Source organism: Triturus cristatus, chromosome 2_1, assembly GCF_964204655.1.
Source record: "Triturus cristatus chromosome 2_1, aTriCri1.1, whole genome shotgun sequence".
Classification (NCBI taxonomy): domain Eukaryota; kingdom Metazoa; phylum Chordata; class Amphibia; order Caudata; family Salamandridae; genus Triturus; species Triturus cristatus.
The window spans coordinates 877,848,621-877,867,274 of record NC_140581.1 but is presented as its reverse complement, the minus strand read 5'-3'; the positions used below and the strand labels follow the sequence as shown (position 1 = coordinate 877,867,274).

The following is an 18,654-nucleotide window of genomic DNA, read 5'->3' as shown; positions in this document are numbered from 1 at the left end:
AAAGGGAGCGTTCAATTCTATACAGGATTATCTGTTATAAAATCAACAGATGATTAACCTTTTCTCTAGCAATAGGTCAAATAGTCATGATGTGATGAATAAACGTTTTTCAGGAGTCTTGCACGTTGCTTTGATTCCAATTCTATTTAAAAAATGCCAATTTGATAGAAGCAATCCATTCAGCCCAGCCAACGCGTTTCATCCTTGTGGGACTTCATCAGGGCTTCGTCAACATCAAATGTTGTCTTCCACACCGTGTTGGCTCCTGTTCTCTCATAAATCTTCATATGTAAAAAATTTTACCAGTTGATGGCATGTTGCGCTCCCATCTTATCTTCATCCTTTTTGCTTCCTGGTTCGAATGTTATGTTATGTTATATTATGTTACGACTATTTATTGTGCGCACAGATACTCCAGCCAAGGAGCGTCCTGGCGCAGAGACAAGGTAGCACGTAACACAACCACAGGCTAAAAACAGAAACTAAGAAACAGCTAAAACAAGAAGGTTTTTATAGCCCTCCGAAAGGTCAGAAGGTCCTCCAGCAAGCGGATTTCAACAGGCAAGGAGTTCCATGCTGACGCAGCCATTACCCTAAACGAGCGGCCTCCCATGCGGCTAAGCCTGAATCTGGGAACCGCCGCAAGGGCCAGACCCTGAGAGCGAAGGCTACGGGCAGGGACATACAAAGACAGACAACTCGACAGGCCTGTACCTCTCAAGATTTTAAAAGCAAGGCACAAAACCTTGAAGAGGATGCGCTTCCTGACCGGAAGCCAGTGTAGGGAGCGAAGGACACCTGTCACTGAGCAGAATCTGGGCAAGCCAACAATCGCCCTCGCCGCATCATTCTGAACCCGTTGTAAGCGGGTTAGTTCAGCCTGGTTAGCCCCAGCCAGGAGAGAGCTGGCGTAATCCAGGCGGGAGATGATAGTAGCCTGGATCACCAGCTGCCTGGTCGGGGCGTCAAAGAACTTGAGAACAGGTCTCAAGCCCCTCAGGAGACCGAAACAACAGGCCGCGGTTCTTTTAGTATGGCCTACAAAGGAGAGGCCCGCATCCAGCCATACCCCCAGATTTTTCACTTCCGATACCGGGATCGGAGTAGGTCCCAACTCTGAGGGCCACCAGTGGTCACCCCACAGCTCCACTCCCTTCCCGACGACCATCACCTCTGTTTTAGTGGCGTTTAGCTGAAGGCAATTGCCTGTCAGCCAGCTAGCCACCGCCTTCAGTCCAGACTGAAACCTGGGGGCCTCAATCTCCGCATCCCCACTGAGAGTAACCGCCAGCTGAGTGTCGTCAGCATATGAGACCAAAGTAAGGCCCCACTGCCTAGCGACATCAGCCAGCGGTCTCACGTAAAGATTGAACAACGTGGGACTCAGCGAGGACCCTTGCGGAACCCCCATGGCCAGTGGTTGGTAGTTGGACTTGAAGGGAGGGATGGCAACACAGAAGGAGCGGTCATCTAAAAAGGAGCGGAACCATTGCAACACCTGACCGCCAATGCCAGTCTCCTCGAGCCGACGCAGGAGGATGCTGTGGTGGAGGCGGCGCTAAGATCTAACAAAATAAGCGCCGCCGTTTGACCAGCATCCAACCTTGCCCGGAGATGTTCCACCATCACAAGTAGCGCAGTTTCCGTACTGTGCCCAGCACGGAAACCGTTTTGTGTGGGGTCGAGGGCATTGGTCCGAGTCAGATGTTCAGACAGGGCCAGGTTGACGTGGGCCTCCGTGATCTTGGCTGGCCAGGGTAACAACGAGATGGGGCGATAGCTTTCAGGCTTGGAAGGGTCCAGGGAGGGCTTTTTAATGATCGGGGACACCACAGCTTGTTTCCACTTAGATGGAACAGTTCCCGTTTCCAAGGAGAGGTTGACAAGGGAGCATACGGCTGTACGCCCCATAAAAGCTTGGTCTCGGAAGAGAGCAGGCCTTACTGGATCGGATGGGGACCCAGATTTGACTTGCAGCGCAAGTTTGTCAAAACCATCCAAGGTGAGGGGGGGGAAAACAAGCAGTGTAGTCTGATGGTGGACCCCATTTATACTTTCCTCAGTGAACCCTATGCTAGGGAATGTCCTATATATAGCTTGGACCTTCCCCAAGAAGTAACATGCAAGGGATTCACAATGGGAAAGGGAGCTCACGGTCGTAGAGGTAGTCCGCTTCGCTGTGAGATCTTTTACGGCCTTAAAGATAGCTTTTGACGGATTCGGACTGTTCCGGAATTCGGTGGCATAAAAAGCCGCACGGGCTCGGCAGATAGCTCGATGGTAGAGCTTAACGGACTTGGCGTATGCAGCTTTTAGATCAGCCCCATAGGTTTTCCTACAAAGCCCTCTCTGCTCGTCTACAAGCACCCTTTAGGGCCCGGAGAGTGCCATCGTACCAGGGACTCGACTCTCTGGGATTGATTTTAGTTGAAACGATGGGTATCAGAGAGTCCAAGGCCCTAGTTATCCATGAACAGAAGAGGTCATACCCCCTTTCCACATCCGTCAAAGGGCCCAGCGGCTCCTCTAATAGAAGACGATGAAAGTCCTCTAGCCGAAGCTTTTTCCAAGCCCTCTTCTGAATCCGTCTAGCCGTAGAGATGGAAGGAGTGGCCGAGACCGGGCAGAAGATGGACACCAAGAAGTGGTCTGTCCATTCCACCGGAGAGACAGAGGTAATTTGAATCCCCAACAGATTGGTAAACAGGGGATCCAAAATATGCCCCCCCAGATGGGTAGGCTGGGAAACCATCTGGGGAAGTTGAAAGGCCTCCAGGTCAGAAGAGATGGAACGCACTGTCAGGCCAGAGAGGGTGTCGAAATGTAGGTTTAGGTCACCCATGATAGAAAAGTTGGCACAGTCGGCGACCAAAGGGCCAACAGTGTCAGGGAAAGCATTTCTAAACGCCACATCACTGCCGGGTGGGCGATAGACGACCATCCCGGACAGGGTAAACTCAGGGCTGACAGAGACCTTGAACATGGCACTTTCACACCCGGAGATGTTTAGGGCACCCCAGACGCAAAGGTAGATAGATTTTACCACTAACGCGATACCTCCACCCCTGGACAGCCTATTCAAGGTGTACATAGAATAGCCGGGTGGGCAGGCTAGATTGGTAATAGCGGTATCAGCGTCCTGTAGCCATGTTTCCGTCATGGCAAATACGTCTGGAGCTTCCTCCTCAATGAGGTCATAGATATGCTGATAGTGTTTCAGCGCAGACCTGACGTTTAAATTCAGGATCTTCAAAGTAGTAGGAGTGTCTGTAGTACGGCGGGTCTCCGAGGAAATAAACCTTGGGAGAGGATGCGGAGAGTCGAGAGCCCACCCATTACAAGGGCAATGATATGGGCCACGCAATGGGTGTACCGGTGGAAGGGTGCAACAGCGGCTTACCTGACCGATGGCAAACAGGCAATCCCGCGAGTACGTCAGCATGGTGGACCCAGGATGGTATGATAGTCCTTACACAGAGTACCGCGACGTCCAGCGCGTCCTTAGCGCGGACGGGCGCAGACGGGCAGGACTCTGGCACGACTCCGGCCACGCGAGGACACGCCCGCTGCGCGATCCCGCTGCGCTAGGGGAGGAGCTTTAAGTAGGTGTTCCCAGGCTGCTCCTGCGCACTGAAGCGCTGGAGGGTAGAGACACCTCTATCCACACACCCCACTCCAAAATGGCGGCCAAAACGGACAGGTCACCCACCCCAGAGCCAAATCCGCCAAAATGGCAGTGCGGGGGCCAATTATGGTGCAAGTGAAGGGCGCTGTCTAAAAGCAGGTATACAAACAAATTAAACACAAAAGTTGTTAAAAATCACGAAGGTGAGAGCAAATGCGCGCAGAGCGCTCACGCAGCTACCTTGTCAGGGGCGGTTTCAGGAGGGACTCGCCTTAAGTAGGTGTTCCCAGGCTGCTCCTGCGCACTGAAGCGCTGGAGGGTAGAGACACCTCTATCCACACACCCCACTCCAAAATGGCGGCCAAAACGGACAGGTCACCCACCCCAGAGCCAAATCCGCCAAAACGGCAGTGCGGGGGCCAATTATGGTGCAAGTGAAGGGCGCTGTCTAAAAGCAGGTATACAAACAAATTAAACACAAAAGTTGTTAAAAATCACGAAGGTGAGAGCAAATGCGCGCAGAGCGCTCACGCAGCTACCTTGTTCATGTGAACTCATAGGACATTCAAATAACTTTTATTTAATAACTTTTATTCATCACATCATGACTACTTGATCTATTGCTGGAGAACAGTTTAACCATCTGTAAATTTGTAGTTGTAGAGATGATTTATTTCAGTTTTAATAATTTCTTGTGAGTTTCCTCTTTTTGCAGTGTTTATCATTTTTGGAGCATTCAGTTTTTTTAATTAGTGTACCTTTTATATTGCTGCCTTAATTGTTTGTTTGATTTTATTGGCTAAAGTTGTTTATAGAGTTATTTCATTGGTTGCTTTAGGATTTTGTGAAATATTTCCTTCAGTTGAGTCCTTATTTATGTTTTATTTTTGAAATATAAGATATAGTTTGTTTTATTTATATATGAATTATGTTGCATATATATTAATTTATATTAACGCATGTGTTTGTATGTTTATAGGCAAAAATAATCATGTTATTTGTTTAAATATATGTTTTTGGTGTAAGATTTTTTGAAGTATTTGTTACATTGTTGGGTAATGTAATATATTTGTATTTTATTATTGTTCTTTATCATAAGTTTAGGGTATATTTAAAGTAATTCTTTTAAGTTAAAATGCATTATTCAGTGTATTTTTAAGGATTTATTAGTTATGTTGATGATAATATTGTGATCGATATTGTGTTAATCGATATTTTTTACATTTTACATGTTTATGGGTGACGGTATTAGCGTTTCCTATATTTTTTTGAAAGGAATATTTGTGTGTTGGATATTAGTGGTTTTAACAGTTAAGTATGCACAGTCGATATTCTTGTTATCAATATTAGATTTTTAATATTTATGTATATCAATATTAGTAGGATCGTTATTATGACAGTGATCCCAATAATGATTCCAATATGGGTTACCATAACTTGACCATTTCTTTTAGGAGTCTTTCACTTTACACATTATATTCAATACTAATATTCAATATCCCCAAGATTGTTGGGTTGCCCCAATAACTTGACCCCACCTGGTCCCGGAATGTGCCACAGAGATTTTTGACTCTTCCACAGGAAAGCAAATTATGAGAAGTTAAAATCCAGGCCATCCTCTATGTCTGACAGAAAAAAAAATGAGACATCATGTGACTTACAGAATCCCAGACTCTCTTCCATTCCATATTCCTCTGTGTACCTTAATTTATGAACTTTTTTTAGGGCAGACATTGCATTATTTTTCTGTTAGCATAGCTTGTACCGTCTGTAGATACCATACTTGCAATGAGAAGACCTAAATTAATATATATTTCATGAGTGTTAACAGTGGCTCTGTAATGTCCTGTCAACCAGTGATTTAGTGGCCCAAACTGTATCAATTAGGGTTGTTCAACTCTGGTGTCCTGGCCTGCCGACTTACTACGATTGGAAGCAAACTGAATTCAACGTACACCTCTATTAGCAATTGACTCTCAGCATAGTGAGTACGTGCAGACAAAGGCATAAACAGGATGTCGATATGGGATAGAAACTCAAATCTCTGCAAAACACGCAGATATATAATATCTCATTGTCCAGCCAGTGTTTTTACTTTGAAAAAAGGAAAACACTTTAATTCACACACAACTAACCACCTCACAGACAAGTACAAATAAATAGTACCTTCTCAGGTAGATCCTCATTATCTTTCTCAGACCAAATCCTCAACCTATACCCTATACAGAGGTGAGACATCACTTTATGCTGACCCTTGCATAGAGGGTGGGGGAAGAACCAGCGCTAGTGCAATCGAATCCCCTTGTATGCCGCATGCCGAAAGGGAGAGCCATACAGCAGCATGCTCCTTTGGGATCCAGACCCTCTAGTCTCATATCAACCCTAAGCTTCTCATCGAGTAGTTTTTTAAGCACCACTTTAAAAAGATGTACTTCCTCTGTGATGGCAAAACCATATGGTTCAAGGTAGCCTGCCTCTCATAAAGAGCCCCCTTACTCTTGTGAAATTAACAGAGCTGTCAGTGATCATTTATGTGACTTAACACAGTCTTAAAACATAGAGTCCCCTAACATCCATAATATCACTATATAAGAGCTCAACACTTAGCTGAAAAAATGCTGAATACTCATATTATACCTTCTTAACAATTCTTTATAGGCTTGAGACTCAAGAAAAACGACACACCAACACCTTTTCTAGCTTAGAAGGACATGACTGTCCACTAAAATCAATAGATTTGCTACTATTGAGTGCTAAATCACATTCTTCATGGAGAAAGCTGGAACACACTAAAGCCCATATTTATCATGGGTTTGCACTGCCCTTGTGCCTCGCAAAGGTGATGAAAAACCTTGAATGATATTTACCAAGCCAGGCAAGGCCATCTTACATGACTTGGTAAATGTGGAGTAACACAAGGCAGCGCAAGTTGCTGCCTTGCGTTAGTATGTCCTAGGGAGGCATTACATGGGAGGAGTGTGGGTGTTCCCACGCATCCACTCATGCATATTGGCGCTTTCCCAGATTTACCATTAGTGGCAGACCTGGGAATTCCTCAAAATGCTGGTCCTCCCCAGGAGAGGCGTTGATTTCTCCCCGTTTGTTCGTCTTTCTATGTGTGCTTCATTCTGAAGCACACATGAAAAGAGGAAAACACCTCTGAGGATTGTTTGTGTGTAGAAAGGTATGCCTTCCTGCATAAAAACAATTGTGCCTAAATGCAGGCACCTTTGCACAGTGGTGCACCAATGCCTACATTGGTGCTAGGCAGCAGTTTGTGCACCAGAGTAGAGAGAAAGAATACATACGTATAATGTTAAATACGGGCATTCCTGTCCTCTCCCTATCATGCAGCGCAGCAAGGTGGCTTGTTGTGTTGTGTTGCATGTAAACATGGCCATGAATAAATTATAATGTAAAAACCAAGTAACAAGACAGTGTAGTTACCCAAATGATGCCATCAAAAAGCCTCACAAAATTACATGAATCCATGCCCATCTCTGTGCTTCTAAATGCTAGTGAATGCAATGTTCACCTAATAATTAATTTGCAACATTAAACCACAATTATGCATCACCTACCAGATCATGCCCTGGTTGAAGATTAATCCAAGAACATTGCCACTGATATCAAATTCACAGTAAGAAGGCTGCAAAGACAAACAGATTGCTTTATGAAAAATGCAAAGTAGAATTACAAATGGAAAAGGAACACGTGTACTCAATTTCAAAAGATAAAAGAGAGTTCCGTACAGTGCATGCTCAATAAAATTAGAACCCCATTTTTGGTAAAGAAAATTCAAGGGTTTGGGCAGAAACAGCACAGTCTTGATGTGAGCTGGGACTGAGCTTCCACAAGGCTACAAGACTGAGGGCCTGATTATGGCTTTGGTGGTCTTGAAGCGGGCCGCCATGCTGCCGCCCCACTGTGAGACCACCAAATCCATTAAAGACCGCCTGAGTATGACTTATTTTTACTCTGGATGCTGGTTCTTCTGCGGCCCCACTGCAATGCCTTTGAAAAAAGCACCGCAATGGGAGCGTCAAAGGTAGTTACTGCATGGCATGAACTGGCAAATCCATGCCCTGCAGGAACTGGGGGTGCATGCACACAGGGGGCACAACATGTGCCCCCCTGCATGCACCCCATGTCGCAGAGGCAACAGGGGTCCTGTAGGACCACCATGAAAAGTGTGGAGGTGATGAAACTCGTAATATGCTTGGGGGTGCTACAGCAGCAGCACCAGCATATCAGGGGTCTCAGACGGCTGCAACATTGCCAGGGATTGTGGAAGCCTGGCAGCAGCAGTGGTCCTGTGACGGTCCTAATGTGGCAGGCAGACTACCACAGGATCAGCGGTCCACTGGTGAACTCGTAATAAGGGTCTAAGACACTGTGATCCACAAGGTTAAATTAGTTTCTGTAAGAAGAACGTGGCTCATACTTGTTTGTGTGTTTTATGTGCGGTTTATGTGCAAGGGTTTACCAAACAACTACACAGATATGATGTAAAGAGCATAATGGTTCATGGCAAGTTTGTGAAAATGAACTAACGTTTTTTAAAGCAGGACACGAGACACACTGGAGAAAATGATCCTATATAGTTCATAGCTGATTTTACTTTTGACAGCAGAAGGCAAAGCCACATCATTAATATCATCATATAACTTTTAACGTCACATCCATCATCCGGGGATCTGAGAATATAATCAGCAGTACTGAGAAACAGGAAGTAGAATGTGTCTGTATGCTGTGCTCCGGATGGACAGGCACTAACCTATAGACAGTCTGTCGATAATTGCATATGTTTTAAATTTAATGTGTTCACAAATATAACAGTGGTCAGCAAACTAATACATTTTCTGCAAGACATGTAGAATATGGCCCATTATTTTGTCTTAGTTTACCATACTAAACAGCTGCATAAAGGATCAAGCAGCTTCTAAAATTGACATATTTCAGGAATCCTTTGCTGGAGATACAGTATTTTAAATGCTCTTGTTCTCTAAGAAACACTTCGTCAATTGAGTTGTTTTCTGCGGAAATGATCTCATAACCCTTACCTCATGATTATACTATTTATTGGTCTTCATAATTTACTTCATGAGTTTTCTGACCCTAGCGTGTTTGTGATCTCTGGGACAGAAGATCGCTGGAATGTAGGTTTCTGTTTTTTCCCTACGATTTGGTAGGATCACGACAGAGTTCAGATTTCGGGAAAAAGCTGTCCTTACATATATATATCTTATATCCTGGTATTTCCTAAGATGAAGCTATTTTCAGTGTATCTTTGTCATCCTGTCCTATAAGTCAAAATCAGCAGAAAGGGATTTGTTAAGCATAACAATGTTTGTTTGTATCTTGTCAAGTATGATAACGACTATCATCAACCAATCCAATAGGTTCCCTTTATGTAAGTCTGCATTGGGGAATATTGAATGAATCTTAGATTGCTCTTCATTTCTCATGATTTGTGATTGGACATAGCTTGGTTCTCTTAATGCATGAGGATAAAGTTTACAGTAACTACAATTTTAATTTCAGCAGTGGACAACTATAGTATCAATCCTGGCAGACCTGCATTACATGTAAGGGTGGTATTTGGTGAGTGGTAAACTACAATCATACAATCATGTTAAAAACTTCTAAAGTTCTTAACAACACATTATCAAATAGGTATTAAAAACAGATATTACTCTGCTACATCTGTGGTAAACCGTGGACTGGATTCTACGTCCATCTAGATTTCTGGACTAGCTTTCCACTATCAACACATGTAACAGAGAGCTGGAATTGGACAAGCACTGATAAGCGCATAGCTTTTAGCACCCTGATTGATTTTGCAAATGTCTGCCTACTGCTCCTCAGTTACAAATTAGAATGTGGGGCATAGGTAGGGACATGGTCATTCAGTCATATCCTCAAAGTGGAGCATAGTTTGGAGGTGGATGGGTGAAGTGAGGCCTTCGCCAAAGTCTAAATAGACCCATAAGACTCAGGTTCACTTTGAAAGTGCAATTCTAATATCAGCTCAGGAGGATGGACAACACTGATGTACCCAGTCAAGCAATGTTGAATTCACCAGGAGTCTCCTGGAGGGCTCAAAGAGGCAGCACTGGAGATCTGTCTCGACATCCTCAAAAAGTAGCCATGAAAATGATGAGTCACTGAGTGGGATTTCTTGATCCAAGGATAACTGTGCTTGCTCGGTCACTGGATCAAAGAAGCTTGATGGTGCTGAAGCTCCAGTGAGGTGGTGTCAGACATTGGGTCGAGCGATGAAGGGGTGGCTGGTTGAGGCAGGATTTCAAATAAGCTAGGGCTGCTCACTGGAAACACTGTTCAGTCATGGTGTGGAGTTATTTATGACTACTTGCAGCTGCTGAGTTGGTGGGCTTGGTTTGGCTCGAAACCTAGCTCCTGCTGAGTTTTTCCATGGCTGGAACAATCAAATTTCTGAGTTCAAAAATCTTGTGCGCTGGTTAGAGATTTGTTCAAAGGCAGTACCGCTGAACAAAGCCCATTTTTCAAGGTTTGATTTGTTTTCCCGGAACACAGGCTCTTTACAACCTTCTTGATGTCCAGGCTCCTCGTGACAAGCTCCCTCTAGCAGGGCAGCACTTTCCAAAATGTAGCTGTGCATTAACTATGTTGGAAATGTAAGAGGTTAGGAGTTGGGTACACACTTTAAGCTCACATGCAAGAGTAAGGCTGGCTGGGTTGGACTACATTTTAGAAAATGAGTGAAGCACAGTATTACATTCAAGTGTTTCGGGTATAATTCTGCCCCCTTTAAAAAAAAAAATCTTAGCATGCAACACAACACTTACAAAGTTGTGAGTCTCCTGACTTTGAAACTTTACACAGTGCTAATTACATGCACATTCCTGTTGGCATTGCCTACTGTTAATATTGCATTATCATTGTGCAAGTAACAATGATATAATACAATTAAAGAAAATGCAACTCACCCATCCATATTCCAGGTCCCAGCACCAACAATAATTGAAAAAACGGACAAAAACAGCTTGCAGGAAATCTCCAGCGAGAATGGTAATATATGTAGTCATTATGTCAGATACCGTCAGACGTACAAATTCCTGTGAATACACATAAGCAGCGTCAATGAAAACACGTCTCATAATATTTGAGTTTACTCTGGGTCATAAGTAATAGCCCAACTCATAAAAAGGGAATGTTTAACCACTGCATGTATGCACATCTTTCAGCTTCATAGGGTATTACCATTTTTCTTTATAGTCTGGTGATTGCTCCCATTGACTGGTAATGTCAACAAATCACATTCTGCTCTATTGTAACATCATGTTCAGACAGAAAAAGTTATTTTTAATGGGCGTGCAATAACTAGAAATTGCTACTTTATTGACATGACAGACCTCGTCTGCCATATATCTGACATAGCTTATGATACACAACACTATCTTACACAGGAGTGGGAATGGGGACAGCTTTTGCAGTTCCATTTTGCTTGCGGCTATGAACATACAAATGGTAGTTAGACCTTGTGTAACCGTCATCGCCACATGGACAATTCTGCAAATGTACATTGGAGGGAGTGATGGCAAAGCACTAAAGAGGGGCAGATAAATTAGCTGTGTTTGGTACCCGCAACGGGACACCATGGCATAACTCAATCTTTCAATACTATCTATCTTCAATAAGCATGATCACTTGTTTGCCTATCACTTTAATATTTCAGTGATGCATTTAAATGAGTCATACAAAACGTACTCATACATAAGGTAGTAATATTAACATCAATCTGTATCATAATGTAACTTAGTGAATTGATTTCTGTCAAATTTATGACTTTAGGTATTGTGGAAATATTAGACAACCTGTAAGCCTTATTCAAGGACAAATCTGTGAGTATGATGCACCTGGTGTAACAGGTGGGATCTTTATACATTTGCTTTTTTAAAGAACAAAGTGCAGGCCTGCCCAGAGTGTTTTTGGCTGAATCTAGTATTACCTGCCCAACCATTGTCTCCCAGCAGGGTCCTCTGGGAACGTCGGACGGATCCACTTGAATGGGGGGTGCAGTGGAGTTTCCAGATACTGTTCCATTGTACAAACTTGCTTCCCATATAGTCATATTATACATCACTATCTTTTCTTCTTCTCGCTAAAAGTATGAAAGAAGGCAGTTTAACAATACAATATTGGCACAATAAATGCATCCCTTTATGGGTAGCTTTCAAAATTAGATCTCGTGAGGGTGAACGTAATGGAAGCTGCTTGCCTTCAGATTGATCTCGTCCATCAGGGCTATAAGGAACGTGTACAGGTTTCCCAAAAATAGAGCAAAGATACGTCCTAGTTGCCATCTCAGTGCTATTCTTGGATGATAGTTTTCCAAACCGCTAATTACATCAAATAAAGTTGGACAAAACATGCCCAGGAGCGACATAACCATGTTAACCTATAAAAAGAGAAAGACAAGTAAAAATATCACTTATTGTTACATTTCAGGAGTGGCATTTTTTTTATTCATGTATGTATGTATGTGGCATTTCTATACATTTACAAATATGACATATTTGAGTTGGATTTTACTTTCAATATTTCAGAAAATTAAATGTAACGTAAATTTTATATGAACATGAAATCACTGGATCTATTCACAAATTGCATTTTCCCTTTTTCCTTCTGCATTTAAAATACTTTATAAAATATATTTACAATAATGTTTAACATAAATTTATTTTTACTATTTTTTAAATTTCCCTGTACTTTACCATATGGAGGTATTTGCCACCGGGGTGCCAGAAAAAAAGATAAGAAAATATTTTATTTAAATAGTATTGCTTTTTAGTTATATTGAATTTTTTACTATCACATTTATTTTTATGTGAATATTTAAAAGGTGCTTGCCTCCCTTATTTTCTATGTAGTCCAAGTCCTGCTCATTTGGCTCTAACCCCTATTTTAGGGGTTTTACACGTAAGTTTACACTTTTGAGTGACTTCACTCTCCTAAATGATGAATAGCCAAAAGTAGTAACATTACTAAAAAGTGTTAGAGTAAACCTACATGTGTAGATTTACTCATGTGTAAGTTTACCTTTGTGAATAGGCCCCATTGTATCATCCTGTGCCAGGAAGGCTTTTCTAAATTGATGTCTTTCCTGTTTGGGGCTCAGCAAATTTACCCAGCATCGTTATACTAATATATGTATTTGTCTCTTTCATTGTTCTGTAACCCGCTAGCTTGTGACAGGAGGCACTTCTTAATGTTTTTGCCACAAAGGGAGACAATCAATAATATTGGTGGATCCCCTTTGCATGTGAATCAATTAAGGTAGGTTTGAAATCTGATAAAAGGTTAATTGAGGGTTGAACCTTGTCTAAAGTTGTTCCACGCTCCTTGGGGCCCAGACGCTATTACTAGTCAGGATAGTCTAGGCCATATAGATTGAAGAGAGGAAAGCCTCTTTCAGTGGGTGGGTTTTAAGGTTTTGTTTAAAGATGTCAAATTTGGGATGTTGGGATGTTCTTTATCTCAGCTTTGAGGGAGTTTCACAGTTGTTCTCGCTTTTTAATCTCTTTTCATGCTTTTCCTGATTGAGTATGAATTTCAAGATAAGGCACTTAGGGTCATATTTACTGGGAAGCGGCGAAGCGCAGCGTTGCCTCCTTGGCTTAACGCTGCGCTCCACCACTTCTGAAACGCAGGGCTGCACCATTTTTCCAACAATGTGGTGCAGCCCTGTCTTTCCCCTTGCGCTGGCGCTGAATTTATCAGCCTAGCGCCAACTCAGGCAAACTTGCACCATAGTGCAAGGGTGTTTACGTTGAGGGGAAGATTGTGTTTGTGCAGGAAGGTCTACTTTCCTTCAGATAAACAATCTTTAAATGGTGTTTTGTAACGTCTATGTGTGCTGCTTGATGCAGCACACAGAAGTTGAAAAACGTAATTTTAGAGGGATCTTTCAGGTGATCCTTTCTAGTCCCCATATTGTTCCAAAAGGGTGGGCAGGACGGTGGGGCATTGGTGGAGTGATGATGTGCCACCCTAGGATTGGGTAGAGGTGCCTACCTTCTAGAACTTTCCACCAATGCTTAAAAACCCCCCCACAAGAGAGAGGCATTTGAGATCAATCTGGGTCTGGGAAAGCGACACAGAGGAATGGCCACTTGAAAGAAACAAAACACCTGATCCCTTCTGCAACGATAAATTGAAGAACATCTGACTTCCGTTGACAGAAACTAAGATTTGTTTCTCTTGGGCCAGTGTTTCTGGGCCCCCTCTGGCGTCTACAGGACAACAGAGGGATGGACATGCTGGAGGGCCAAGAAGGACTCCCCTTGATTTTCTGTGGACTGGTCTTGTAGGAGTATGACTTCTAGAAGGAGGGCAAGCAGTTGTTCCACATGTGGCCAAATAGGAGGCTATAGGACTTGGAAGATGCAGGTAGGGAGGCCACTCCACCTTGGGGTCTGCTGACAAAGACCCTGTTCCCAGGAGAGGTGCTGGGCGCACAAACAGGAAATATGTGTTGCACAAGGCACATTTAGAGGCCAGGATGTCTTGAATGAACAGTCCTGGTGGCTAAAGCTGACCACCAGGAGCAAAAGGAGACCTTTCCCCTGCAAACTGGCCCATCTGTTCCCAAGAAAACAGCTTGCTCAAATGGAAGAACCGAGTCCAGTTCGACACAAGCAGACTCCCTCTTTGTACTTCCAGGATACTCCAGTGGAGGACTTAAATCCAACGGTTTGTGAAAGCAAAATGGAGGATGGAAGGGGGTATGTGAGTGGGCCCCCTCCCAATAAATGTCTATTATTCCCAGGGAGCCCCAGTTCCTGGAAACCAACACCAAAATTAAACCAACTGATGCAATAACCAAGAGTAGTGCTCTCCAATTGCTTGGGTCCCTGTGTGCACCCCCTCTTCGAAGGGACCGAAGGCACAGGAGCGTGTGTCAGGTGCTTCCCCCATGCCATATGGCAGTGTCTGGGAGGGACAGGCACACCTTACATCAAGCCTCCCACCTGCAGCCAGCATGGACAGAAAGAACACTTAAACTTGCTCCTGCCAGTGCTTGCGCCATTGACCAAGAGAAGAAAGGGAGCTGGCTCCAGCATGCGATGAAGTAATGGTGCCATGAGCCCGCAAGAGCCACAAGAGTATTGAGGCTTCCCTTAGCACACAATAAAAATCAAGAATATGGCTGCCCCAACCGGTACCGGAGCACACTTTACCGCACAAAGGCATTTGGAGCAGTGAAGCCACTCATAAGTCGCCCCCACAAAAATAACCAATACATCCTTTTTGAATGCTCAACCTATGTCTCTCAGGTTAGAGAAAGAGTGACCTATGGAGGCTTTCAATAGAAATTCAGGCATTCCTTAGAGCATGGGCCTCTGTAGTGTGGGGGACAGCTGTTGTTTGGTCTTAAGCCTGTGCTTCCAGCATGGTAAAGAAAGACTCGGGCACACATTTCATTCAACTGAAATACTTTATTGAAAACCACAAAACTTGGAATATTTTATTGATTACAGTGAGTCATCACATATTTTAATAAAGCTCATTTTAAGAAGCTACCATCCTTAAATATTTTAAAGTGTTACATTCAGTTATTATGGCATATTTTTGCTTCTACTAATGTGGTGATACTCTGACAAGGAAAGTAGACTGCCTTTTGATAAATACACTCCATTATATTGTATTTTGTGTATGTGTGCTGCATTGTGGTTATATGGTTCAGGGTTCACAAGGAGTATAAACTATTGCGGGGGGGGGGGGGGGGGTGTTGTTCCCATAGAAATAATGCTCCACTGAGATAACTAGATTCATTAAGGTCTGTTTTTTCCAGTCATCACCCCTGATTTTAACCTTATCAACTAGGGGTGGGAATAAAACAGTGGCCCACTAGTTAGGCATTTTTAACCTCAGTTTTCCACTCTCTTCCACTTCATTTTTTGATATATAACCAGTTAGTGCTCCTGGGTAAACGCCAAATCGCAGCACGACTCAATCTATAGAGGATTGGGACAAACACCAATGATGAAGCATGCCACCTAGGGGCAACCCTGGTGGGTGAGGGGTCTCCCAGTAAGCGAATACAGTGGATTCTTGCTGTCTCCGAGTATCATTTCCCTTCGGCAGGTTTTCTTTCGAAGCACACAATTTTTTTGTGACCCCTAGATATATTCCCACATGACATCATATAAATTAAAGTCTAGTATTGATTATAGTAATTGTAATAAAGTACTTTTTCTTATAAGTAAAGGTACCGGCTAGAAAAACATTTATTGGATGTTATTTGTTGCCTATAGACTCGGTACTAGCACACTACCTCCTCTGAGTAAGCCTTGGACTGCTCTGCCTCTCACTACTTGAGAAAGTCAAGTGCTACAACTGGATACTAGATTCCCAATAGACAGGAGTTTGTAGACATACTACTTCGGAAAGAACCCATATCCTTTGCAACTAATAACACATTTTCCTAAATGCAAAAATTGTTCTCCCAACATTCTTATTCTTTGAAATCATAGGGGCATATTTGCAAGCCCCTTGCGCCGCCGGTGTGTCACTTTTTGTGACAAAGCCGGGTGCGCATTTTGCTGCCTTATATTTACAAGGACACAAAAAGCCGCCCTGCGTGGCTTTTCCTGTCCTTGTAAATATGACCCCTTTACACACAACACTTTGCAGGAAAGGAGTGTTCCATGGGTGTTGCTGTGGGTGTTTCCATGCAACACCCATGAAACTTAACACATTCCCAGATTTACGAGAAATTGTAAACCTGGGAATGTATCAGAATGCTACCCCCCCTGGGGAGGCACAGGAGAGGTGCAACGAGGAGAAATGTTTTAATTTCTCCTCGTTTTTTCCTCTTTCTATGAGTTCTGCATTCTGAAGCACACATAGAAAGAGGAAATCACCTCTCGTGAATGTTTTTGTGCAGGAAGGTATCCCTTCCTGTACAAAAGCAATCTCTGTGCAATGCAGGCACCCTTGCACCATGTTGCAAGGGTGCCTGCGTCGGTGCATGAAAGCCAATTGTGCACCAGCGCAGGTGGGAGCATAGGGATCTGTCATATCGTTGTTTATATGATATATCCCTGTACTTTGCAACTGACTCCGTGCGGCACAGCACAATGGCTTACGGCCCCGTGCTGGGTCACTTTGTTGTAAATAAGGCCCATAGTATTGTGATGTTTGTTGTGATCTGTCCTGCATATAAAATACCAGCCCCTATACATTCTGCAATGTGGTTTACTTTTCCCTTTTCTAGGAAACAGGTTTCCTTGGTCATACCACAATGATAAATCCACTGAGATGAAATTATTATCTCTAAAGGTTCCATTGCTCACTTTTAATTGCTAGGCCGAAGCAGTAAAACAATTCCTTAAGAAACTGTATGAGGTTTTATATGTAGCAGCACATCCAAACAACCATATAATTTAGATATAAAGAATGTAAAAGTCCAAAACAAATGGAATCAAACAGAAATGAATTTGACAAGTAAAGTATCCTAAAAATAGTAATACCTTAAACCAATCATAGGTTGTAACAGAATTCAGATTTATAAAAAATGTCAAGCAAAATAGGAACTGGTAAAAAATGAAGCAATAAAACATGTTGTCCACCAGAGCCAATGAGTACATTAAAGTAGGTGATTGAAGGGAAAGTTGATGGTGAGATGGATAGGGTGGGGAAAAGTAATTTACCATAATTTGAACCAAACTTCTCTTCTAACGGGTATATTAAAGGAAGCTTGGAAGGAGTTTGCAAATCTGTAATAATTTTTGGACCTACTTGTCCCATGGTTTGGGGACCCACACATATCTGTTGTAACCTCTCCAGTACTCTACAAGTCAGGAAAAAATGATTCCAATGCAGAATTACTTCTCTAGCTTGACAGAGCATATCACCTCCAAGCTCACACTGCTTCAAGACTGGAATTTGAGTACCCAGGTCACGTACTTTACGGTAGTTTGTGATCAGCACTTTCTTGTGTGTCCAAGACATCCACTGCTTCCAAGCACATAGAACGTTTGAGGAAACTCTATCCAGTAGTTAGTTTTTTCTAGAAGGCACAGGTCAACAAAGAGTTCTGAATTGGTCTCAACACTCCTGAATAAAATTCCTGGGCACAGACATTCAGTACAGGGAGAGAAACAAACTCTTACAAAGCCCTTTTGGCAGGCATTCCTTCAGCAGGCAAGAAGTATCCTTCTTCTTAATCGGTGATCCTACTCAAGTTCAAAAGCATAGAAAGCAAAGCTACCATTGCTGAATGGCCAGGACCCCTTTAGAAGGAACACAAGCAACTCCAGGCCGGTTGTGGCCTTTTAGGCCTCATCAGTGAGATGCAGCTAGAGTCCAAAGGCACAGTGAGCATGAGAATATTGTCTAGATATACCTGTTCGACTTAGGGGTTCAGATTCACAAAGGGCCTCCACACTTGCATTTGTGCGGAGGCCCCACAGTCATGGTGGGGACCGTGCTCGTGGTGGGGGGCACGCTCGTGGCTGGGGCCCGCACACTTGGGTGAACATCCACAATGAGTGACGGCAGTGCAGAGGTCCCGCCAGGAGTGTGGGCCCCGCCATGAATGCGGGGCCTACACCAAGACTGCATGGCTTCCTCCATGAGTGATGAGGCCCTTTGTGAATCGGCCCCAGGGTGTCTGCTAAAAAACATGTAAATAATAACTAGAATGCTTGAATGAGCCACATGTAACTACTCAGGCCATATTTTAGTCTAGCATTTTTTACCCACTTTACTAATCTAGAGAGAGAACATCTATATCCAAATCACACTTGGTGCTGCTTGGTGCTGCTCAACCAGGAACAGGCCAGCTTGACCTGCCTGGTCAGATATATTCCAGATGAGAAAATAAGCAACCCTAGACAAATTTTGGGTATTTTGGAAAAATGATTGAGGTGCAGCTTGAGTCCAATGGAAGATGAAGCATAAGACCTTTGGCTGGGCTTATCCATAGCATTTACAGTAAATGGGCTTACACATAGCACTTGTGACATCTCACTTAGAAA

General features: G+C 43.4%; 1 protein-coding gene across 1 annotated transcript in view; it reads right to left on the bottom strand.

Annotated features, from left to right (window-relative positions):
• LOC146866021 (transmembrane channel-like protein 1) overlaps nt 1-18,654 on the bottom strand; it is a 367,836-nt gene that overhangs the window by 154,474 nt on the left and 194,708 nt on the right. Inside the window, exons 11-14 of the mRNA XM_085640218.1 lie at nt 11,889-12,068; nt 11,619-11,771; nt 10,597-10,725; nt 7,207-7,274 (exon numbers count right to left, since the gene is read on the bottom strand). Coding sequence (XP_085496344.1) covers nt 7,207-7,274; nt 10,597-10,725; nt 11,619-11,771; nt 11,889-12,068 — 530 coding nt within the window. The remainder of the gene's footprint in view (nt 1-7,206; nt 7,275-10,596; nt 10,726-11,618; nt 11,772-11,888; nt 12,069-18,654) is intronic.